Here is a 25,739-nt window from a genome sequence, read left to right as displayed (position 1 = left end):
TTGGTGGCAAGCAAATAGAACTTCTGGGTTCGACTTATCGCGTCTTGTCTGGATGAGATAAGTCGAACCCGAAAGTGCTCGCCGTCGACTGCGGTACTCCAGCTCGGCGAGAGGAGTACACAAAATCGACGGGGAAGCCTGCCTGCCGCGTCTGGACCGAGGTAAGTTCGAACTAAGGTACTTCGAACTTCAGCTACGTTATTCACATAGCTGAAGTTGCGTACCTTAGTTCGAATTGGGGGGGTTAGTGTAGACCTGCCCTTAGAGACTAACAAATTTATTTGAGAATAAGCTTTTGTGGGTTACAGCCCACTTCATCAGATGCATAGAATGGAACATCTAGTAAGAAGCGCTCTCTCTCGCTCTCTCTCTCTCTCTCTCTATATATATATACATACTCACACACACATACAGAGAACATGAAAAGGTGGGAGTAGCCATACCAACTCTAAAAGGCTAATTAATTAAGATGAGCTATTATCAGCAGGAGAAAAGAAACTTTTGTAGTGATAATCAAGATGGCCCATTTCGGACAGTTGACAAGAAGGTGTGAGAATACTTAACATGGGGAAATAGAGTCAGTTTGTGTAATGACTCAGCCACTCCCAGTCTCTATTCAAGCCCAAGTTAATGGTATCTAGTTTGCAAATTAATTCCAGTTCAGCAGTTTCTCATTGTTACTTTTGTTTGTTTTATTTCTATTCTGTCAAACTCATCAATGCGTGAAATAGAAATGAAAAGTAAAAGAGATAAGTGTTCTAAAAAACCAAGACTAAGATATATGGAGAAGACTTTAAAAATATAAGAAACCAGAAAAGAAAAAAATTGGCTATGATTCAGCAAAGAAATGAAACGCATGCTTTAATTTTAAATGTAGGTGCCACTGACTTTGTTGAGATTGAAAGTCAAGTACATCCTTTAAGGGTGGTGGTGTCTGATTGAATCCCTTCCCCTTTCCTTTGTCTGTATATTGTATATGTAGGTTGTAAGTTATTCAGAGCAAAGACCTGTCTTCCCAGGTTTGTAGTTCCTAACACTTTTGGGCATTATAAAAATAACTCTGAAACCTGGCATGGGCCTGAATGGATTTTTCTGCTGTGTCTCCATCACCTGAACTGTTAAAGAAACAAAATTACCAGTTTGTAATGGTACCAGCCATTTGCAAACATGGCAATGATTTTGTAGAAAATTGTTTTAGAGCGATTGTCCAATGTGATGAATCAACTGGACAGGACAAGGGAAGAGTTTATTCAAAGCTTTATTCATTATTGAATGAGAGATGAAAGTAAGGGCAGAATTGCCTTTGTTTCTTTGAATCAGAGGACTATGACAGTGACAACTAATAAGAAAGCAAGCAAATACAGCCAACAGGGCAGAGATGAACTTTATCTCCATCTTCACAGATGAGCTAGGAAAAATGAGAAAAATGAGTTAATTACAGTGGTAAACAAGAAAGTGGCTTTCTATTTTTGGTAGTGATAAATCACTTTAAATGAGCCACATTAAATCTGAACATCAAGGTATATCTGTTTGCAAACCTTTGTGAGGAAGGATTTTCTTTTAGAGATATTTGCCTTTTGGTATTTGATGGCATCACATACCCTCAGTTCATTTATATGGATAAACAGGAATGCCAAAACAGCCCCTGTTGCAAGTTACAGCAACCTCAGGGAGGTTTCCAGGGAGCCACTCTGCTGCAGGAGTTTGCCAGAGTGCAGCACATTCCAACTCTGTGTCCAACAAATCCTTCATCTGCCTTTATGCCAGTCTTTGCTCTACATCTGTTCAGAATGCCCAACAAGACACTCTTCAGGCAGCTTTCTAGTTCCCCTTGTGCTGTTGTAGCATCGTGTGCATTAGCAAGTTAAAGTAGTGAATGTCTGTTCTGTACTTTCAACAAAGTGCTATTAAAATGCTAAGTTAATCGATGATGATGATTATTATGCAGTGACACAAGGGGGGTTTATAAGGGGCTAAGGGGCTGGCCCTTACACACTATGAATCAATGGAATCTACAGTTACACTAGCTAAGCTAAAAATTATAAAGGCTTTCAATTCTTATGCTGCACAGAATAAACCTGGAACAAGAAGTCCCACCTCCATGATACAGGGTCCTTGTAGTTGCACCAGTTTAACTTAAATCATTTTTCTACTCAATTTAGTTAAAGTGGTGCAAAACACAGTGTGGACACTCTTAATTTGGGTCTGAGTAGCTTACTTCAGCTTATTTTCCCTGCCCCTAATCATTTTGAGCTAAATTGACGTAAGCCAGGTGTCTATCCATTTAAAGAGTGTCCACACTGCCTTTAGTTCAACTGATGCAACATTGGGTCTAGACTGGGCTTAGTGTTCCACAGCTGGCCAGGTGCATTATGGGGAGTTTCTTTGAGGCATCTACCATAGGTCACTGTAGGAGACTAGATAGTGGAGCCTCACTTGGTGTGAATTGTCACAGCTCCACTGACTTCAATAGAGCTAGGGCAGTGTACAGCAGCTGAGAATCTGTTCCTTAGTCTTTTCCACCATGGTAATTCATAAGTTCCAAAGCACACTTCATGGAAATTTGGACTAGTCCTTTATGTAATTCAGAACACATTTCCCCTGAGGTTACCTGCGATGGTTTATAGTGCCAACTGAGCCTGACTTTCTGCTATCAGTTTTGGACCCTAGGAGAAAAAAAGACAAAGATTTATAGGTGTGAGAATCCTGGAAGAGAATGTATATTTGGACAGACAATATAAGCATCCTAGCTTTAGGAGCATTTCCTGTCATTTAGAAACATGCAGTCATACATTCTGTATATACATAAAGTTGCAACGTTATCTCTTCAAGAAATTTCACACAATTCCCATATTCACTTGGATCAACTCTGAAATACTTCAGTAGAACCCAAAAGGAAAAGAAAATCTCACTGTATTTAAATTAAGTCACAGTTAAGGCTGCTACTCTTGGACTGAGATTTTTATGGAAAGATGCTGCAGTTGTTAGAAAAGTATTTAAGGTACAGTTTCACTCTGAAAAGGGACTATAAACAGCGGTCCCTTCTACCTCTATAGAGCTGCTTGTTGTGTGGATTCAGAGTCTCAAATTCTTCCTTTTATTGACAGAAATGACTGTTTACTGCATTTTACCCCTTAGAGCCTTGCGAAGCAGCTACAGCTTCGGGGGAGAGAGTTGGATTCCATTCTGGCTCAAGCAGTGGAAAAGGGATTGGTAACTAAATTCCAACTAAGGAATAGCCAACAAAAGGGGAGAGCGCTAAGAAAAAGATGAACAGAAATAGAGTTGGGCAGGAGAGAGAAGCAAAAGGAGGCAGTTGTGTGATTTAACAGTGAAATGAATCTAAACCAATATGGAAAAGAATGGGGAGACAGGGAGAGGAATGGAGCTAGGTGAAAGAAATTGAGAAATTCAGTCACTAAAAATCTAGGAAACAACTGCTTTCATCTAACGTTGAGACTATACCACTCCTCCCTTGCAAAGAGCTGGTCTTGAGGAGAGAAATTTAAATTAGAAATTACACCTCAGGAGAAACTGTTAGATTAGATTTGAGAACCTGTCCTCAGGCCTACATCACTGAAGTGTCCTACAGGTCTTCAGCCCCTTGATGCTGATAATAAAGGGTGTGTTCTATAGGTGTAAACTTCTGAACATGAGCAAAAGGTTAATACTAGATGTATCTTAGGCAAACTTACATTCTTTGGCATTCTGGAGTTTATATATTTAGATGCAGGCAATATGGTTCCTTCTTTAAAAACCTAAATGGAACCATTCTGGCTAGTTGTAGTAGATTTTTAAAATACAGATAGGCACACCTCCCAGGCCTGCCTTCCTTTTTGATTAAAGATGCATGGGAAAAAAAGGGAGCTACCTCTTCTCCAAAGCATGCCTCATGGTCTTCTGCTTTGCAGCACTTTTCTCTCATTCCAAGAAAAGATGTAATGATGGACTTCAGTTGTTCATCTGTAATGGTGGGCTTATATTTGACAAGCCTGATGAGCAATCTGAAAGGAGAACAAATCACAGCAATGTCTACTTAGCTTAAAGATATATAGCACATGAATTGCCAAAGAGCTTCTATGCCCTCAAATCTACAAATCCTTATTTCAAAGTTACATTATCATCTCCTTTCCTTTGTGTAGTTTCACTGGGCCTGGTCACTGCACCATGGATGAATGGGCAGGTAGGTGGACATCTCTGCACCATTCCTCAGTACAGAGTAGTAACCTTTGCTTGTAAGGTTGAGTGGCCCTTGTATGCAATTGTGCAAATGTTTTTGTAGCCACGCGTAACTTTGGCGACTCCAAGGAAGAGAAGGCCCCCTCCCCGCGCCAGGACCTCAGAGCTCTGCCTGTTTGAACGTATGACATGAATAGTTCGGGGGGGAGGGCAGACCAGCAGCTTGACTGACATGCTAGTCCACTAGCTACAGGCCCCAGATGGCGCCCATATGGGTGGCATGGTTCATATGCGTGCACTGTCCCCACACAAACATAGCTCTCGGGGAAGAAAGTTAGCTGCCAAGGTGTCCATTTCCAGCAACAGGAGGAGATGCAGCTCCTGAGTTGCTCTCTGTGGGAAGAAGAGAGAGCACACTAAGACCCCAGGTCTCATTAGTTCTCAGGTGTGTGTCAGAGCCACTGAGAAGAGAGAAATATTTGGGTTCTGCCACTTTTGGGGACCAGGGGATGGCCCAGTGGTGCTCATTGGAAGTTGGGAGAGCCAGGTTTAGTTGCCTGTTCTGCTGCTGATTTCCTGTGTGACCTTGGGCAAGTCACTTAGCCTCCAAAATGCCATGTGTAGACAATGCCAGATGGTGAGTGGAAGCAAGCCTCTAGCCCAGATCGACAGGGTTACCAGGGGTCACACTAGCGCTCTATAAATAGCTGTATAGAGAGTGCTTTGAAGTTGCAGCTTGGGCTCTGAAGACTAGGGAGGAGGTGGGCTTCAGAGTCCAAACTCCAGGCCAAGCCACAACTACCAAGCGTTGTCTATACAGCTATGTTTAGAGCAGTAGTACAAGCCTGGCTGGGAGGCTTGTTCCAAAATGCTGTGTAGACATACCCTCTGTGCCTCAGTCCCCCCGGGATAAAATGGGAAGAATACTACTCCACCTCACAGGGGTCTTGGGCTAAAGACCTCAAAGATTCTGAGGTGTTAAAATACTACAGTTACAGGACCACATAAGCACCATAAACAGCCCTATTTATAAAGTTGGTTGTCTTAATGTTAGTGTCCTAAATCCATATTTTGATAGCTAAATGCCCATTTTAAGAACTTATGCGCTGATTTAGGGGTCCAGATATGAGCATTTAGAGCTCTAACATTTCAAAACTTAGCTAATATTAGGTCGCTCCGTTTTTGAGTGCTCATCTTGAGATATCTTAAAGGGTCTTGATCTTCAGAACATGCTGAACCCCCTTCTTCTGAAAAAAAAATCAGACCTCTTTCCGGCCTCTCATGTTAGGCACCCAAAAATAAAATTATGGTCAGCTTTAAAATTTTATACCTCAGGGATAAAATTTTCAGTAGCACCTATGTGAGTTAGGAGCCTGAATCCCACTGGTTTTACCCGTGGTGCTTAAATAGCAACGTAGACACCTACATTTGAAAATTGGTTGCTTACAATGAAAGGCGGACAGGGAAACGAAGACCAAACAAAAAAACTGAACAAAACTTCAGGAAGCAAGGGTGGGAATATGGAGAATTGGTGAGGAGAAGAAATAAGTAAATATTTCTGGAAGAACGAGTTTTTAGCAAGGGATGTGAAGGAGGAAGAGGAAACAGTAGGTGCTAGAGAGAAAGCTGGGTAGACAAGAAGAGGGTGAAGAGTAGCTGGATGGTGATACAGAAGCTGGGACAAACAAAATAAATAGGCATATCTTACTCCTGCTTCTTTTTCTGTAGCTCTGTCTCTTGAGTTGCACACAAGTCTTCATGGAAGGTGAACAGATCAGGAGTCAATGGTATGGGCACATACTTCTCATCAATTCCCAACTTGCTAAAGCACGGCCTTCTGAGAGCATAGGAGTTACTACAGCACTTACAGACATTAGGGTTTATAGTACTGTCATAGTGTCTTCTACATATTTGGCCAAGAACAAGGTCAACCTGTACGGAGAGAGAGAATTGTTTTTTACATTGGTATTTTAAAAAAAAAATAACAGACACATGCTATCCTTGGTAATTTCATGAGGGTTTCAACCTTTATAAATAAAAACCTTTATAATTTAAAGCAAAATTCCTTAAAGGGAAGCACCAGCCCACATTCCTACTGAAAGCTGAGTGCCGTCAACACAAAATGGGGCCAGATTTTCAAACAGTGTCCTCCATGCATATGCAATTTAATGCACTGTTGTCTGTGCACACAAATTATGGAATTTACACTGTGACTGACCCAGACCAGTGGGGTATAGGAGTCTGGTAGAGAGCAAATATACTGGTCACTGGATGAGTAGTTTTCTGTTCCCTGAGTGACCAGTGCAGGGGCTGTACTAGAGTAATCAGGAACCTGCTAGAACCAGTTAAGGCAGGCAGGCAGGCTAATTAGGACACCTGGAGCCAATTAAGAAGAAGCTGCTAGAATCAATTAAGGCAGGCTAATCAGGGCACCTGGGTTTTAAAAGGAGCTCACTTCAGTTTGTGGCATGAGTATGAGGAGCTGGGAGCAAGAGGTGCAAGGAGCTGAGAGTGTGCTGCTGGAGGATTGAGAAGCACAAGTGTTATCAGACACCAGGAGGAAGGTCCTATGGTGAGACTAAGGAAGGTGTTTGGAGGAGGCCATGGGGAAGTAGCCCAGGGAGTTGTAGCTATCATGCAGCTGTTACAGGAGGCACTATAGATAGCTGCAGTCCACAAAGCCCTGGGCTGGACCCCAGAATAGAGGGTGGGCCTGGGTTCCCCCCAAACCTTCCAATTGACCTGGACTGTGGGTTCTTCCAGAGGGGAAGGTCTCTGGGCTGTTCCCCAACCCACATGGTGAATCTCTGAGGCAAGAAAATCCACCAATAAGCGCAGGACCCACCAAGATAGAGGAGGAACTTTGTCACAACATGTGTACTTGATTTGTTTACACCAACAGGGATTTGCAGGTGTATGTACATGTGATGCTGCAAAAAAATGGCATATGCTAAAGTACATGTGCAGGCCAGTTTGTGTCCCTTTCAATAATTTGGCCCATGAGATAGATGTATCAGTGATGGAAGAATGATATAAAGTTAATCATCCCAAGGGAGCAATGTCCTAGCCAGGCCATATCTGTTCACAGCTTGGTTCTGCTCCCAAGATATGCAGGAGACACATGCTATTGCCTTCAATGGGAAGGGGATCAGAATTCCAGTATGTATAACTAATGCCCTGATTCAGCAAAGGACATGCTTCACTGTAGCCCGACGGTTTTCTTTGCAAAACTATAAGCCGGATCCTCAGCTGGTGTGAATCAACATAAATCAATTGACTTCAATGGTGATATGCCTGTTTACACCCCCTCATGATCTGTCCCTACACCTCAAGGCCAAGTCAGTGACCAGTTGTACATTTTGCTCCCTCGTGGGGGTTCTGAGTTAGAGCTTCTCTCTGGACCCTGTGGGCAGTTGGCGATTGGGAGTAGTGGGGAGATCTTCAGGAACAAGTGGGACTGAGATAAGGAAAGAAACATACTCACTTTGCTCTCAGCACAAGGAAATATTTTGTCCTCACTTAGATGGCAGCACTTGCCGCCAACTGCTGCCATTTGCTTTGTGAAGTGGAGCAGCTCTCTGGATGATAGCTGAGGCATCTTCTTGGTGTAGCGGACAAGGAGCCTGAAAGAACAATCTCTCAATTACAGGTGGTCCAGCAAGTTAGTAATTGATGGGCCAAATCCTCAGCTGGTGTACATCAGCATATCTCTGACTGGAACGCCAACCATTTACGCCAGCGGAGGATCTAGTCCAATGTGTTAAAAGCCAATTGCTTTCCATTTACACGGGCGTAAGCAATAAGAATCAAGTCCTTTGTGTTTGCCTACAAATACCACCACTCTACCATTGCCTTCAATGGGAGTCGAGGGACCTCATTTGTTCGCAAGACTGAACCCTATGTGACTTTATGGGAGGCTGCAGTAGGGCAGGAGATGGGCTGGAAAAGAACTCCCTTTCTTCATAGACAACGTGATCATTAGCAAGTATGGCAAGACCAATACTATGGAGTGAAAGATGAATAGATTGATGGTCAAGCCAGGTTTGCTGGGACATTTCTCCTGTTCCAAAGGCCTTTTTAAAAGCAAATGTATTGATTTGAGAGGGACCAGACTGAGAGGGCAGCATATCCTGTACATCTCTTCAGAGAAGAAGGGCCCAATTCAGAAAGGCAATTAAGATGCCTAATGCTAAGCACACGCGTAATACGAGCAACTTCAGTCCGAGTACTCCTGTGCTTAAAGTTAGTCCTGTGCTTAAGAACCTTGCTGAATTAGGGTCAAAACTAGCCGCCTTGTGAGCTTGTCCATGCTCCCTATGCCCTAATGTTCACCAACCCTGACATGGTGGGACTGTCACCTGGGATTAGGCGGTTGTTCAGTCTATTCAAACTTTGGTCCCTCTCCTGCACAGTTAGGTTTTTTGTTAATACACACGAGTGGGGCATATTACAGCACACACAGAGAACCGGAGCCTATGAGAGAGGGCAAAGCAACTCACTTTGAGCCATACTATGGCTTTTAAGTCAGAGCTCAGGGTTCAGAATTCAGCCAGAGGGCAATTGCACATCTCGGTGATCAGCAAACCTGACCTATATCATACACAGGAGACCAGGCAGTTTAACAAAGTATTTATTATCTTCACACTTCATGAGTTGAAATATGGACCTAATTCATGAGCTAGAACGTTACCTTGACAAAACCTAAAGTTGTTTACACCAGACTGTAGCTCTACTGATGTCAGTGGATCCACACTGATTTACACCACCTGAGGATATGGCCCCCCTGTTATTTAAAACTGGTAAACAAGGGTTGGATGCTCATTAGGAAACAAACAATACCCCAAACATACATGTTTTGGAGGAGGTACTCTCCGTGTGCCTTGTAGAAGTCACAGTTTGCCTTTAGCAATTCCTGGCTTTCCTGGACTTGTTTTTTGAGCATTTCTTCCTGAAAAACAGTGTAACTATGTTGTTAAAGCGGTTAGTGTGCAATGCAGAATACTACTGCATCACAATGCAGCTTTGATTATTCACAACTTCCTGTTATCTGACATATCATTATATCTCTGCTGATGGCATTAAAGTTGCCCTCCACTGTCTGAAGCCTCAACTATCTGAATATAACTCGTGCATAGACCATTAGCCCCTACGTCTCTTAAATAACGGAGTTGATGATTATTCAGGCCCACATCCCTATGGGTCGTGGGGGACCCTAACTGCCACAAAGGGGAGCTCCAGGCCATGCTGACCAATGTTGAGGACAATCAAGCAGGTGCATAGGGATGCTGAGAAGCTCATTGGTTGGAGCCCACAAAGGCCCCAAAGGGCTCAGGGATTTCACAGACCTGAGATCTCCCTTTCTTGGCACCTCTCTCTCTACCCATGTGAAGATCACAGATAGGGCACCACAGCAGTACTAGCTCCTTACGAGCCATCTGCATGGAGGTGCAAGGAAGGGGCAGAGGGATCAGTGATGTGGGACTTAGAATGCGCCCCTTAAAAACAAGTGTTTGTATGTGGAGAGAGGGCTCTGCTGCTGTCCTCCCCTACTTCCTGTTTTCCAAGAGAGGGGCTTACTTGTCCCGAATGGGCAGGAGTCCCTCCCAGCTACCCGCTCCTGTTTGAACAGCTAGCCAACTCTAGGATCAGTGCCCTGGGAGAGCAGAGGAGAGCTTCCAGCTGCCACTGAATAAGCAGATGCTGACCCCGCATCTCCCGCACAGGGATGTTCATTCCCCAGCAAAACCCCACATGGTTCAAATAATGGAAGGGGGAGAAGATTCCATTTGCCTTCCTGCAGACTGGAGAGTATAAAGCCTTATTACAACTGCTCTCTCCTTCGAGGAAACCCTGGGGTGCAGTTCCAGACCAGGAGAGTGGAAATGCTTCCACCTCATGCCTCAATCAGCATCGGACGATGACCGTTTGTGAAGGCTGCTCAGGCCTCCCGGTTATTTACATGAAGTACAGTGGCACCTACCCCTTTGCCGTAGCACTCGGGAGGGTTACTGGTTTTGCAGCAATTTTCCAGTAATTCCTGATAGCCTTTACTAACTCTTAAAAGCATGAGATGGGAGAACTCAGGATGTCGTCTTGAGTACTCGTAGACAAATCTGCAACACATGAACGATGTCCGCATTAGAAATTTGGGCCCTTCAAAGATTCATTAATGTTAAGGCAAGATGGACCCATTACTATAATCTAGCCTGACCCCTTGCAGAACACAGGCCATAGCATTCCATCTGGTGAGGCTAGCCCAGCAACTTGTAACTGAACTGTATAGCGTACATCTGTCTGACCAACTCCTGCTGTCTGACTCATCCAAAGCGCTTATTATAATCAGCTCGGCTTGTTTAAAGCATAAAGATGATAAGCTTTGATGATAAGATGTTGTTCTTCTCAGGAACCTTTTAGCCTCTATGGTTGAAGTTTTTAGTTTATTTGACGTTAGAGGCCATTAAAGAAAAACTTGGCCCTATTTTAGCACAGGATTAATGTACAATTTGTATGTGGCCACTGACCACACATGCAGATTTCATTTATTTGCAGGGTTTATGCGAAAGATTAGCTATTTATTTATTTATTTTGGTATGCAGCGTTATTGGTCCTGATCCTGCTAGCGCTGAGCACCTCCTGGTCACGAAGTTAATCTGGCTGTTACTAGAACTGGTTGGGAAATGGATTCTATTTCCCATGAAACATTTAGAAAATGAAGATTTTTCAACATTGGCTAATTTTTTTGATGAATTGTTCAAAATTTCGTCAAATTAAAATAACAAAAACATCTTGGATTTTGAAATCCCCAACAATTGCTTTTCAGGGTGGGTTTTTTTTTTTTTTTTTTTTTGGGGGGGGGGGGGGGGGAGTATGAAAAACTGAAATGTGGAAAATGCAAAAAGGTATTTTTCATCAAATCTTTTTGTGGTTAAAAAAAAAAAAAAATCGTCCCGCTCTAACTACAAGACATTTTTAAAATGCATAGCTTAGCTTTAGCCATTTACATCACATCCAGGGCCGGCTCCAGGCACCAGCTAAGGAAGCAGGTGCTTGGGGCGGCCAATAGAAAGGGGTGGCACTCCGTCCGCTATTGGGGCGGAATGTCCAGGTCTTCAGCGGGAATTCGGTGTTGGGTCCCTCAGTCCCTCTCTTCCTCTTTGAGCTGCTGCAGAAGAGGAAGAGAGGGAGTGAAGAATGGAGAGGCACAATTGAGCTGCCGCCAAAGCTTTTTTTTTTTTTTTTTTTTTTTTCCTGCCGCTTGGGGCGGCAGAAAACTTGGAGCCGGCCCTGATCACATCTAAATGCTAGCGAACTTCTTTCCAACAAGGAACCTTAGATATGGTGTCATTCAGGTGAGGTAATCGGCTGATACTAACCCAGAAGCTGGCCCAGAAGATGTTGACTTTCACATTCATAAACAAAAGCATTGTATTTTAAACAGCTTCTGGGTGTACATCTGGGATGTGATCATGATTCCATTAAAGCCAATGGAAACTTTTTCTATTGATTGCAATGGGAATAGAATCAGAGCCAGAATCGGACTAAAGCAGACATGTTTAGATAAAGATCTGGGTTTAGTTTAGACAAGTTTATGGCTGAACCAGGGCTAACATTGGAATCTGGGATTGGAATGGACAGCACTGGAAATTTAAGATTTTCACCCTGTTCTTGGTCATGATCAACCAACCCAAATAGCGGAAAACTTATGAAGTCAGAAGTTCCACATTTGCTCCCATCCCATTCTCAAATTCAGCAGCATTGAAGGTTGTTTTTTTTCCCCTTTCTCTATAAAAAAAAAACAAAAAAAACAATGGAACTAGCAGTATTCAGGTAAACCTCAGTAAAACCAAATAGCTCCGTATTTATACTTGTGCTAACGTTTTTAAATATTCCATTAAGCCCCTTTCAGAGCCAAAAATAACACAGTATTTCAGTTACTACATGATGGAATTATAGAACTAGGAGAAGAGCAGATCTTTCATTGTTTTAGTCACGTAAAAGGCTTACAAATGCATTAATAAAAACCCATGATAAATGTAAAGGCAAATACAAATAAAGGCCAATATCTGAAATAAAAACCTCTTGAAAATTAGGCATACTATTTTTTTGTTTGTTTTCAATAAACCACCTCAGTGCCTAAACCAGACTTAATAGGTCAAGATATGCGCTTCTACACTGACTGCATTCCCACATACAGACTTAGTTCACAAGTTGGAGTTTTGCAAGCAAAGCTTTGGCTTCTAAATTGGAATGCTGGGCCTGCAACCCTTAAATGACAGAGATACACCAGAGTAGATTGAGAGCTGCATTACCGAGCCAGGAAGGCATCTTGTTCCTTGGCAAAGTGCTCACACACATCTTTGTCTTCTATGAACTCTCTGACTTTGGGAGACAAGTCTGCAGGTTTGTCATCATTTTCCAAGTTAACTATGCATTCACTTCGTTCCGTCTCTTGCTTTTCACAGCAGTCGCTGAGTTTAGTTGATACAGTATCTTTGTGGGCACAGACATAAGTTGACAACTCTACCTGTAAAGAAATTAAAAAAGACTGGTACTTATGTCTGGTTTTTCTCATTGTTTTGCAGTTGGAAACCCCTCCTTCAATTATGATTTTTAATACAGTAGAGCTTAGAGAAATCCCTAGCTGAGCTAAGGCCCCATTAATATCTACCTCATAGCTGTTAGTATTTTTCATCTGTACAGCTCAAGGTGTTTTTTGTGGAGGGCATGGGAGTTGTTTTACAAAGGTCAAATCAGTATCCTCATTTTACAGATGGAGAAACAGAAACACAGAGAGGTGAAGTGAATTGCCCAAGGGCAGACAGTGAGCCAGCAGCAGAAGTGGGACTAGAACCCTAGTCTTAGGCCACTGCTTTATTCACTAGGCAACACTGCCTCCCATTGTACTAAGCACTGTACATACCCATAGTAAGAGACAGTCTCAACCCCAAAACTCTTAAATCTAAATAGGCAAGACAGACAAAAAGTGGGAGAAAGAATAGCAACATGCAAGTAGAAGATGCCTTGAAGTTATTTAGGTGCCTAACTTCCATGGGATTTAGACACCTAACTACCTTTGAAGATGTGAGACAGAGTGATTAAGTGATTTGCCCAAGGTTACACAAGAAGTATGTGGCAGAGCCAGGAACTGAACGCAGTTTTCCTGAATCCCAGTCTAGTGCCTTAGCCACAAACTCATCCTTGTGCCTTATGCTTTCTGCCTATTTCACTGCAAACAGAGTCACATGGAATAATTTAGCAGGATGAACAATTCTCATCTATGTATCAATCTTTCAGGCTTTAAATGCCTAATTTGGAGAACAATGAACAGATGCATAAAAGATCAGCAAAAAGGAACAAAACTAGAAGGAAGAAAACCCACTATGAAACCTACTTTTTTTTTTTTTTTTTTATAAACATAGACATGGTAAATAAGTTATTCTTTTACCCTCTCGTGTATACAATCCATCATGTCACCATGACAACACTCCGTGTGCATGTGAGCAATATCCGTTGCCAGTTTGGTAGCAGTAGCAAAATCAATCTTTGGAAATTTTTGGCTGATTTGAACAAGTTTCCTAGAAAGAATAAAGACAAGTATTGTTTAAAACTTAGAATGCACTAATATGATCTCTAGCAGTGGCCTGCCTCTGCTGCCACTGAAGTCAATGATAAAAACTGCAATTGAATTAAGTGGTAAGGAAATTTGGTCCCCAATTCCCACTGAACTTCAATAAGAGCTGGTCATTTAATTCCCTTAGGATTCACATTAGTGAATCAGGCCTATAACTGGTACAGAACTACCACAGAAACACTCCAGTGGCTATTTAGAACTAGTTGGGCTGCATTTTTAAGTCAGACCAGCAGCCACCAAAGATCTGGGCTGGTGTAAAAGAGAGCAGAACTTGGCCATTATTTTAAAGCTGGCTTCCCCCTAAAAGTTAAGGTTTTAAGAAAATTATGCTACACTTACATGTGGAGTTGCATGCCTAATTTGCATTCCCGATTACACATCCCGCGGGCCATCTGCATGTAAAAGTTGGGGTGGTTGCATGCCTTGAATCATAGTAACTGTGTGTTCAGGTGTGCACGTGTTTTTGTGCAGACATTTAGCTGCACATAAAGTTTTCTGCAAATCTGACCTGTAAGTTCTGTTATAAAATGGACTCCAATTAGAGTATACTTATTGCTCAGATGTCAAAGCAGTAACACTGCGTCCCTGCGCTTTATACATATCCGCATCCATCAATGTGCACAAAAATGATTTACTGTGATCTAAGTAATTTAAGTGGGGCCTGCAACCACTAAAGCTCTGTGGACTTTCATTTTATGGCAATCCCCTTCCTTTCTTTTTGGTAATCCCTAAAGTTGCCCTTGGCTGCTGGTAAGAAAAGGGGATGGCAAGATATAGTACTATCTGAGAGGATAATGTTTTCCCCTGCGTGCAGATGGGAGTTAGGGGCTTTAAATAATTCTGCAAAAAAACACTTAGAGCTTAGGTTCATCCCTTCAACCATCCTCGTACACAGTGACAGGAAAGTCCACAAGGAGGGTAGGTGTGGTGATGCAAGGTGACTCCACTGATGGGCCTTGAGCCAGCCAACACAGTCACATCAGCACTGGCTGGGGAGAGGGGAAGATTAGTATATTATATTAGCAGGATGCACCTGTTTATTACATCCCCTATGCAGCCTACAGCTTTAGAGCTTCATTCCACTGGCAACTGTGGTGTGATGGGATGTACCAGGCCCCCTGTTGGAGGCCTTGCAGTCCTACCACACCCTACCCCAGAAAAGGAGCAATAAAGGTGGGTCCTCCAGGCCTGCCTAGAAAGGCTGCAGGGAAGCAGCCAATCAGAGCTTAGCAGGCTGAGAAAAAAGGAGCTGCAGGGGCGGAGCCACTTATTTTCCTGGTGGGGACCAGAGAAGCAAGGATGGTGCTTGTTGCTGGAGCTCAAGGAAGAATCAGACGATGGGTTTGGTGATGTTGGCATTCCATGAGGAAGAATTTCAGCCCTGAGGTAAGGGTGAAGGTGAAGGGGCTATGTGGGAAGTGGCCCAGGGAATAGCAGTAGCAGTAACTATTATAGGAAGCAGCACATGGCTGGTATTTATAGGCTCCTTGGGTTGGGACCCAGAGTAGTGAGCGGGGCTGGGTCCCCCCCACTGGCAGAGTGGCCTAAGTGCCAAGAAGGGGATAAGGCTTGTTTAGAGGCCCAAGTGAAGGGCAGGACTGAAAGAGCCTCCAGAGAGGAAGCCCTAGGGCACTGCTCTATACCAGGGCAGACGTGCCCTTAAAGTTAGCCCAGAAAGGGCAGAGGACTGAGCCCAGAGACCGGGATAAAGACATTACCGATTGCTCAGAGATGGGGCTGAAGACCTTGGAGAGGGCCAACCATTTGTTGGCCTTCGTTACCTCAGAAGGGGTTTGTGAGTTCAATGCATATTAACTGTGTGACTTAGCCCGAAGGTTGAGCCACTGAAGACCTACCTGACAAGGGCAACAGCCCACAGGGGCACCGTGAAAAGAGAGAGAGAGAATGAGTGCAGGTCTGCACCTGCTGACAGGAGGCGCTCATGAGAGGCTCCTATCATAGAAGGTAAGTTTAAAATTATAGAGCTGTGTGTCCTCCACTTCCTAGAAAGGACCGTAGTGTGTTGGGGGAGGGAGCCACTTCTGGGTTACATTCATTCAAGCTCTGATGCTATTGTAAATGCACATCCTCTGAGTGCTTCTCGGTTCTGCCTCCATCACCAGGCTGCACAACACTACATGGTGTCTTACAGGGGAATCCTCCCTGAAGCACATCCATCCTCACTGGCACAGGCAGAACCCCCTTGCACCAGCTCTAGCCAGCCAAAAAATACCCTGGTGCTTAACCATCCTTATCTCTGTCTCCTCCAGAGACAGCTTGAGAGTGGTTGCCAAGGAGAAGAGCTACAGTCTGGAGGCCTGATATTTTTTTTTAAAACATCTCAGGGCCTTGTCTTGTGTTCTTTGCACACCTCTTTCACAGGTACTTCAGTTCACTTTGTCTTCTAAAGACAAGCAGTAGGCTTCTGGCAGGTGTACCGGGAGGGGGGGAGGGCCTTTTTTCTAAGTAACCAAAATGTTGTACATTGAATAAACAAGCTACAGACTTACAGAGCCTTTAAGGCTCTTTCTCCAAACTTCTTCAGGATCTCACATGTTTGTTCCTCTACCAAGCCACTTTCTCTCACTGATTTCATCGCAGATGGTGCCTGTTATAAAGATGAGGTCAACCATTTAAAAAAAACATAACGTACTGGTCAAATGAATTAAGAAAACAGAATCAGAAATAGAGAATTTTAGCAGAAACACAAAAGAGTTTTTTCCTGCTTAGCTATAAAGTGTTCACGAAAGCAAAAGGAAGCCGGATCACATAGTTTTAATTTAGGGTTACCATTCGTCCGGATTCCCCCGGATATATCCAGCTTTTTGAGCTAAAAATAGTGTCCGGGGGGAATTTGTAAATGTCTGGACTTCACCCCCCCCCCCCGCCCCCGCAGAGCGCGCACGGCTAACAGGGCAGCCGGCCTGATGGTGCCACTTACATGAGGCTCCGACAGCCAGAGAGAGCGCGTCCTCCGCCTCCCCTGCAGCAGAGATCACTCCCTCCCTCCCTCCCTGCATTTGCCTCCGGCAATCTGGAGCTCCTCCCCCACTGCTGCCCAGCGTGCCGGGACGGGACGAACGGCTCAGGCCGTTCCTGAGCAAGTTCACAGAGACGTTAGGCGAAGGCCAACAACAAGGGAGCCAGGGGATCGGAGAAGGGGCAGGGAGGTTCTGGAGGGGGCAGTCAAGAGACTGGGGGGGGGCTTTCTGGGGGGGGTGTGGATAAGGTTTTGGGCAGTCAGGGTAGGTAGGGGGTAGGGTCCTGGGGGGCAGTTGCGGGGGGGTCTTAGGAGGGGGCAGTTAGGGGACAAGGAACAGGGAGGCTTAGGTAGGGGGTGGGGTGCTGGAGGGCAGTTAGGAGCAGGGGTCCCAGAAGGGGGCAGTCAGGGGACAAGGAGCGGGGGGAGGGTTAGGGGTTCTGAGGGGGGGGGGAGTGGGAGGGGCAGGGACGGGGCTAGGGCAGGATGGGGGCAGGGCTCCTCCCGTCCTCTTTTTTGCTTGCTGAAATATGGTAACCCTATTTAATTCATGTGGCTGGATCACCAGCCTCTTATTTCGTTAGAGTTTTGTGAAATCCTGCCCATTAGAAACCCTTTTATTAAACACTACTGTGTTTTTTAAACTGGGCACTTATGGATAATCTGCTCTGACTATCTACAGTACATATGCCTCCTTCTTAAGAGCTTCATTTTGCAAAGTGCTGAGAGCCTCTTAAAGTACTCAACTACACTATACTGCTGCCAAAGATGTTAGCGGAAGGTGAAGGTTCTCAGTACCACGCAGTATCAGGCCCCAAGCCAGTCTAATGCAGCTATTCTAATAATACAGTTAGCATTCTCCCATCCTATTGCACCAATATCTGATAAAATAAGTACAGCTACCTGAGATTCAATAGTGAGAAGGGTTACATCAGTACTACACAGACAGGCAGACATACAGAGAGAAGATCAGATACTTTGTTCATTTAGAATAACAGGAAAGAGGAATTTTAATAATAGAATGTTGACTGAGATTTTCAAACACTCTGGGTGACGTACAAGGCCGGCTCTGGCTTTTTTGCTGCCCCAGGCAAAAAAGCCTCCAGCCGCCGCCCCCTGCGCGGCAGGGGAGGGCGCCGGGAGGGAGGGCGGCCAGAGCCCCGGTTGGGGCTCCACTCTCCCCGGCGGCCAGAGCGCCGGGGGGAGGGCGGCGAGCCCCGGCCGTGGCCCCGCTCTCCCCTGTGGCCGGAGTGCCGCACCACGCTGCCCCCCTCCAGGTGCCGCCCCAAGCACAGGCTTGGTGGGCTGGTGCCTGGAGCCAGCCCTGGTGACGTAGATACAGATGTTCCATTAATGTTAGGGGAAGTTATGTGTCTAAATCCCCTACACTGCTTTGAAAGTCTCAACCACCAATCCTAAAACGGTGTCCTCTCTTTGAAAATAAACTTTTTGTTGTTACCTTGAAGGCAGTGGGAGCTGCCAGTGCTCACTACCTCTGAAAATTAGACCATTTTTCTTAAGAGTCAAAGGCCCCAATTCAGGAAAGCACATGCTTAAGTCCTGTCCTGAATGGAAGTGATTGCTGGAAGCCGGGCCTAAATAAGGGTTTAGGTGACTAAAATGGAAAAAGCTGACCTTCAGCTCTGCTTCAAGCATTTCTCTAGCTATAGGAGACCACTAATCAAAACCTGAAGTAAATGTACATATTAAAACAAAATACCTTTTCATTGAAGCATGCATTCTTGTCATCAGCTTTGCAGCAGACTTTCATCAACTCCTCATAATGACCAGCACCGCTAAGAATTGTTGGGGAATACAGGAAAGGATGCCTCCTGGCAAGCTCGTAGATGTATCTAAAATGGAAAGGTGCCTTGAATTAACTTTGAGCGTAAGCTCCCAGGGCAGAGTCCAGATGGTTTGGATGGGTTGTAAAGTGTCATATGCACTTATGCTGCTCTATAATTAATATACAGCGAAGCCTGTTATACCAGCAACCCCAGTCAATAGCTGGGAACAGTATAATGCAATGGGATTTAACATAAGGGAATTCTGTTGCAAAGGGGTGCTAAGATTTTACTAGAATTTAAGGGCTCAATCCTGCAAGGTGCTGAGTGCTCTAGGCCAGATCCAGCAACACATTTAAGCACATGCTTAACTTGAAGCACCTATGACTTCAAGGGAACTTCTCATATGCTTAAAGTTAAGCCCAGATGTGTTGCTTGATCAAACCAGTGTGGTTGGCGCCTTGCAGGACCGAGTGCCATGAAAGATGACCACAGTTAGCAGGTCCTAGAACAGGGTTCATAATAGAACAGTAATTCATGTTGGTTCTGGGGTATAATGGCCCTTTTGGAGCAAAGGGGGGCAGAAGACCCCATTCTGGGGAGTTGAAAGGTACAAAGGTCTTGAATGGGATAATGGGGGGGGGGGGGAAGGGGGCGGAAGCTGAGATGCCAGTTAGTTACCTGCCAGCACCTGAGGGGAAAAAAGTGAGTGCCAGGCTTAAGTAATGATAAAGCCACCTGGGGAAAGAGCTGAATGGAGGTTCTTATAAGGGAAGGAAACTCAGGGGTGCAAAGGAACCTGCTGGGAAAATCCAAGCAGGAAGAGTATGAGGAAAGCTCTTTAAGCAGGTTGGCTGGGGGAGACCCTGACTAAGCAGGGGAGAGAAGTAAGGGGAATTGGAGAGAGTGGGTAGGAAGGGGCCCAGAGAAGTTGCAGTACAGGTGAAGGAGCAGACTAGCTGTTCAGTACAGGGTCCCTGGACCAGAACCCAGAATAGATGGTGGGATTAGGTTCCCCTACTGGCCCCAGGAATGGGGGCATACAAGCCCCTTGCAAGGATTATTGAGTGGGGAGGCTGCGGGCTGAGCCATAAAGACATGCTGAGGACTAGCCTCAGATAAGGCAGAAAGATTTTTTTTTTCCCTGTTAAGATGTTTCTGGGACTGCTAGTAGGGTTGCCAACCCTCCTGGCTTTGCTGGGAGTCTCCCAGAATCCGGCTCTATTTCCCGGAGGCTACTGAAGCCAAACTGGGAAATTTGAGGCAGGGGGTCTCCGCACACTGCCCCTGCCCCAAGCGCCAACTCCGCAGCTCCTATTGGCCAGGAACTATGGCCTATGGGAGCTGTAGGGGTGGTGCGTGCGGGCTGCAGGAGCGGCTATCAGAGTGATGTGCCAGTCACTTTCGAGAGCCACCCAAGGTAAGCACTGCCCGGCTAGAGCTTGCACCCCTCACCCCATCCTGCACCCCAACCCCTTGCCCCAGCCTGGTGAAAGTGAGTGAGGGTGGGGGAGAGCAAGCAATGAAGGGAGGGGAGGTGGAGGGAGCAGGCGATGGGGCCTCGGGGCAGCGGGCGTGGCAAGGGTGTTTGTGCGATTAGACAGTTGGCAACCCTCACTTCTAGTTTGGACAAATGTGACTCCAGAAAGGTTGGACTTAAGATGGTGACTCAGCCAGAGGGCCAAGTTATTGGCAGAGAAATTGTGACCGTGCAGGCAGCCCCAGAGAGAGAGGAGCTGTGGCATGCCCACCCACAAGGAGGCGCCTATCAGTAAGTTTACAGAGCTGAGAACCACAGCATGTAACTCATTCGATTCTAATATAAAATTAGTTTACTCACAAGCCCAGAAGTGCTAGTCGATCCTCTTGGTACTGTTTGCATCCCTGTTCAGCGTCTGGTTTTTCAAAAGGAGGAATGAATCCTGGTGTAGAATTTTTATGGGATAGAAAACATTCATTTCTTTCAGGGTCAGTTTTAGCACAGCAGGCAGCTAACCCATATTTCTCAGGAAGGCCTTGCTCGTGGCAGATTTCATCCAGGAAAATGGCAGTCTGTGGAAAGAAGAAACATTTCTGTTTGTCTGTAGTTGCACTGTCTTTCCTCTTGTGGAAAGACCATTTAAGACCACAAACTATTGACAGAGCCATGACTCTCACAAACTGATTCCCCCCCCCCCTTTTTTTTATTCCTTTTTACTTTGACTGCAATGGGAATTGGATTGGGCCCTAAACTTGAAGACCAGGATTTATCAAAATTGGTGCCTAAGTTTAGGCTCCTAAATCCATGTTTAGGCAACTAAACAAGTGGGATGATTTTCAAACATAATGAGCACCCAGTGGCTCCCACTGAGGTTCAGATAATCTTCAAATCTTTACCCAAACCAAGATGGTTTGTCCACCTCCATATTGTAATATCAAGTATGACAAGACACAAAGCCATGTTGGTTTGTGCGTCTCTGATTAGAATTGAAACTCTGTGATGAAAAGTATCCTCCTCCCGACTTACAAAATAAGTTCAAGCAGCAAAATTCAGATCCAGATCTGAAGCTCCCCACAGAGCGGGGTTGCTCGGATCCAGGGTTTTGGTTCAACCCATTCTAACAAATAGGCGGCATGTGCACAAATCTAATCCAGATTTGGATACTGAAACAAAATTTCAAGGATATTTGGATGCAACATTTTTGTTCAGACTCCATCTCTGACAGAAAGTGACACTGCTATGGGTTAATTGCTAAAAACAAATTAAGGCTCCTTCCTTGCTGCTAATGAGTGGCACTGGCTACTACTGAATGTAGTTACATTGACCTTAGATAGCAAATTTCTGTCTAAGCAGACTTTTTTTTTTTTAAAAAGATACAGACCAGGATTTTTCAAAAGTGACTAATGATTTTGGAGGACTTCAGTTTTTCAGAGCCTTACTTGAGATGCCCTAAAGTGAGTCTTATTTTCAGAAAGTGCTGAGCACTCATCCTCTGAAAATCAAGTTCCTTTCCAACACCTCAAGTTGGACATCCAAAATTGAAGCCCCTGAAATCACTAGTCACTTTTGAAAATCTTGGTCATGATAGCAATACAATCATGTTGTCTTGGCCACAATAATAATACTATCTTTGCTTACCAGCGGCTTCAGACATGTTGGGTCTTCCTTGCTGGCGACACATTTTTGTGCAAGGTCTGTGATATCTTTTACCATTTTAGCTGCTTCTTCATAAGTGATTTCCTGCACATTCTGAGCAAATATGGCAAGGACACTGCAACAAGATAATACTGTTACATAGATACCTAGCTACCAAAAAGCAAAATGGATTTCTTTAAGCTGTGTGGGTGCTACATCTGATCCAGAGGTCATAGACTTCCTCATAGGAGCTGGTTGTATTGGCAGGGCTGGAGGACAGGTCTAACATAGAACCTGAGATGCAACCAAAGACAATTTTTCCTGACCTACTGAACCATGGTGGTAAAGTCAGTGTGGAATCAGACTTATATTCATGTTTTTGCATTGTGTAGTGATAAAATATGATGAAGATCCATCTCAAACCTACAGGAGAATGGCCAAAGAAGCTCAATGCTGAACCATTTGCTAAATGCCGAACTGAAGGCAGTTTAAATGAATTTGCCTTTCTGTAGCCATGGGAGAGCTAATGCATTGCAATAGAGATTTCCATTCCCCCATGCGTCCATTATCATGGCAAATCAGTCTCTTAAGTTCATATTAGTTGTATATCATAATTAGTATTTCTCCCTCTGATCATTAGGGTTATTGCATGATACCTTGGTCCTACTTTTTGTCTGGTTCCCACTCTCTCCCACTCCCATTCTGAAATGAAAATCCTCTGATACAAGAATATAAAATTAGAAGTTAGGAGGCAATCAAATTCCACCAAGACGCTTGCAGTTACAGAAAACTGATAGTGTGAAAGACCCTCACATCAGCCTCACCAATGATCCACACTCATTGTTCCCAGGCAAGGCAAAAAACCCTGAGAGCTCTACCAATATATCATGGAGGGATGGGTATGCTTTCTTGACCCCAGATTTGGCTGTCCGCTTAACTCTGAGTAAGAACCATCATAGTTAAGCATCTTAACCCTACTTAACTATGATGACAGCTGATGAATTCTCAAACATGGATCCTGTTTTATGAAAATGCCCTTAAGTTTTAAAAATTTCGAAGAGAAGAATTTTCAAAGGTGAGTTTTTTTATTTGTTTTTTTTTTTGTTTGTTTGGTTGGTTGGTTGGGTTTTTTTGGTCCCTAAAGCATCGCTGCATGTCATAAGGAATCTGTCGCTGTAAATAGTATCTGCATTGCTTGGGACAAACAAGAGCTTGTCAGAGTTGAACGTCCCCTGTCCCTATGTTGTGTAGGCAGCAGAGATCCGCATTGCAGAGAGCGGTCTCCAGCTGGCAGTTCTCTTTCCTCCAGGTATTATTGCAGAAAGGCTGAAAAAGTCAATGGACTACAGTAAGGGCAGGGAAGAAATATTGGCAGGATTTTGCACAGTTGGCATGGATGTCCGGGCCATCTTTGGAAACAATGTAATGTGCCTTCCCAAAACCTTATTCTTGTTGAACGTGACAAAATCTAACTTCCCTGTAGTTTTGATCTTGGCTTGTCTCTAGCTGCCGTGTTTCCTACTAGCCAGAAACAGTCTTTTCTTTTAAAACTCTAGTTACTTCAAACAGCAATGATCAAAGGATCTCCTGGAGGTGAGTTTATGAATTGGTGGGATAATGGGTAGCTAATACTTGGGACTAGATAGTGCTGTTCAGCTCGGCCCTGAGCTGCACCATCCCAGGAGGCACTGTAATTAATCAACAGCCCTCTGAGTCATAATTTCTCCCATGCTGCTCCTTCTCCAGAGGGACAGCAATCTGCTACTGGTGGATATCCTCTCCCTGTGCCCGCTCACTGAAGCACGCCAGCACTTCGTTTGGGGGAAGGCTGCAACTAAGGTTCTGCCCATTCTCTGCTTCTCCCCACCCCCACTCTCTTCGTGCTGGCTCTAACTGAGGACTGACAGGTGCCCAGGGCCCATTGGCACCTGCATATCCACAGACAAGCTCAGAGCAGTCTGCATAGAGCTGTAAGGGCCTGTTATTGCCCCGCTTCCTCATGGGGGGGGGCAAAGGCCAAGTCCTCTAATTTGTCTCACTTTATTTGATGTTTGCTCTGACTTATTTTGTTGCTCCGAAGATCGACTTTTATTCCGCCAATATTTTTAAATGTATTTTTTTCAGTATCTGGCTCATTAGTAGTCTTGCATTTCTGAACTGGATAAAAATACACCGTAAGGATCATTGGCTGCACACTGTCAGCTGGATTGTTATCAGTCACACTTACACGCCTTTAAAATTCTCCTCGTGTAGCTCAGTAAAACAATGGCCAAGGGTGTGTGTTTCATCTGAAAAAGAAGATAATTTGGTCTTTGAATCACCAAATGTTTCATACATATGTATTTTATGAAGCACTTTCTTGATCTGTAAAGGATAGTTGAATAGTTAGGGTGCTACCCGGACCTAGAGTCACATCTCCGCTCTGTGTCCAATTTCCCATGAGACCTTGGATAGGTCTGTTAGTTTCCCTCTGCTTCTGTTCCCCATCTGGGTAATGGATGGGGGCAACAGTGCTTCCCCACCTTACATGGTGGTTATGATGAGAATAAATATGCTAACAATTAAGTGCTCTGATACTTTGGTAATGGTGGGCCAAGTACTTAGTACCTCAGTATCTTAAAACCGTGCTTAGTTATTTAAAGGGATCTTTTATCACTGGCCAGTTTGAGTTAAAATGGGGGATTATGTATTTAAAGTTAATGAGCTAAAATCAGCACTGCATGAGTGGCTATAACTCCTTTGAAGTTAATAGAGTTCACCCTCATACAAAATCTAACTATTTGCCCATGGGCATTTGTGGAAACCAGACTTTCAAACAGGAATCTCAAGAATGCCTCATTTTTCTAGGAATCTAAGATTTTTAGTAGGCACTTTTTTTTTGTTTTTGTTTTTTTAGGACCTGCCTCTGCATTCTATAAAGTAAGTAGCTCCCAAGATGAAAGTACAATCAACATGAGTATGATGAAGCTCTGTGTGTTTAAAACCATCCTGCATATTGTACACCTCTAAGTAAATATTATACTGTCCCATATATTACATGGATACTCAAAGCATTAATAAGCCACAAACCGGAGAATGATCACGTGAAATTGGAAAAAGGTGGCACAGAAAACAGCTTCTAGATTTTAAATGTGAAGGTCTAGATTCTGCCACCGTTACTCACTAAAACTAATTGCACTGCTCACAGAATAAGGTACTAATCAATTTAAGTAAGGGTGGCGGAATTGGGCCCTCAATATTCACCCAGTTTGTTCTTCAAAACATATTTTAAAAAACACTAGATAGCACTAATAGTACTAAGACTCTTACTGAGAGGGGTATCAAACTGAGAATTACATATAAAGTCCAAATCCTGTTTACCTTACTCATGCAAATCTCCCACTAGTTCCCAATGACTTGCATGAAAAAGGTGAGCATGATTTGGCTTGAAAAGAGACCGTGTACTTGCAGAGTCTGACTTAGAACCTTAAATGTTTTCTAAACCATGTTCACAAATCCAGTAGGTAATCATGGTCATTGTATTTGAAATGTAGTAGCCTATTTTGAGAAGTCAGACCCACTGTGTGCTTTTGATCTTTTTTCCTGTGAAGTCAGAGCCATTATATAATTGTGATGTACTATTCAGATGTATCAATTATAACTGTTAACTTTTTATATTACTTTTTTGTTTTAGAATGGGCAATGACCATATGAGATCCCCAAATGACCACAACAAGTTGTGTGTGGACGTTATACGAAAGCTTATAGTTAATGTACAAGAAATATTCTTACCTACATCCCGATATCTTCTGGGCAGGGTTTTTGATTCGGCAAAGCTTACCAAGAAAATAAAAGAAATGAATGTTCCCCACTTCATGGTGTCAGATTTGGGGGGGCCTGGAATGTATGTGAAAGGTAGAAAGACAGCAGAAAGGTGTTTCTTTTATACTCTTCTCCAGTAATGTCTGGTTAATGAAAAAACCCTTTTGCTGTCGTATCTGACGTTAAAACTTTTGGAATATTCCTGCTAATAATTAAATAGATAAAAGTATTTGCTCATTTTGTTTAACT

At 44.1% G+C, this 25,739-nt stretch overlaps 2 protein-coding genes across 3 annotated transcripts in view; one reads left to right on the top strand and one right to left on the bottom strand.

Annotated features, from left to right (window-relative positions):
• The window catches only part of RASSF6 (Ras association domain family member 6), a 61,036-nt gene that overhangs the window by 32,663 nt on the left and 2,634 nt on the right, over positions 1 to 25,739 (top strand). The gene's annotated exons all lie outside the window — the stretch shown is intronic.
• LOC128837734 (alpha-fetoprotein-like) lies at positions 1,243 to 25,588 on the bottom strand. The gene is made up of 15 exons (XM_054029133.1): positions 25,461 to 25,588; positions 23,917 to 23,977; positions 21,693 to 21,825; positions 20,415 to 20,626; positions 18,511 to 18,643; positions 16,321 to 16,418; positions 13,625 to 13,754; positions 12,489 to 12,703; positions 10,160 to 10,292; positions 9,030 to 9,127; positions 7,664 to 7,802; positions 5,888 to 6,111; positions 3,872 to 4,004; positions 2,612 to 2,666; positions 1,243 to 1,408 (listed from the first exon to the last, which is right to left on the bottom strand). The coding sequence occupies exons 1-14, from the start codon at positions 25,543 to 25,545 to the stop codon at positions 2,622 to 2,624; spliced, it is 1,839 nt and encodes a 612-aa protein (XP_053885108.1). The 5' UTR covers positions 25,546 to 25,588; the 3' UTR covers positions 1,243 to 1,408; positions 2,612 to 2,621.

Source organism: Malaclemys terrapin, chromosome 5, assembly GCF_027887155.1.
Source record: "Malaclemys terrapin pileata isolate rMalTer1 chromosome 5, rMalTer1.hap1, whole genome shotgun sequence".
NCBI classification, from domain to species: domain Eukaryota; kingdom Metazoa; phylum Chordata; order Testudines; family Emydidae; genus Malaclemys; species Malaclemys terrapin.
The sequence above is the reverse complement of the archived record's forward strand: the minus strand, read 5'-3'. Positions and strand labels throughout refer to the sequence as shown.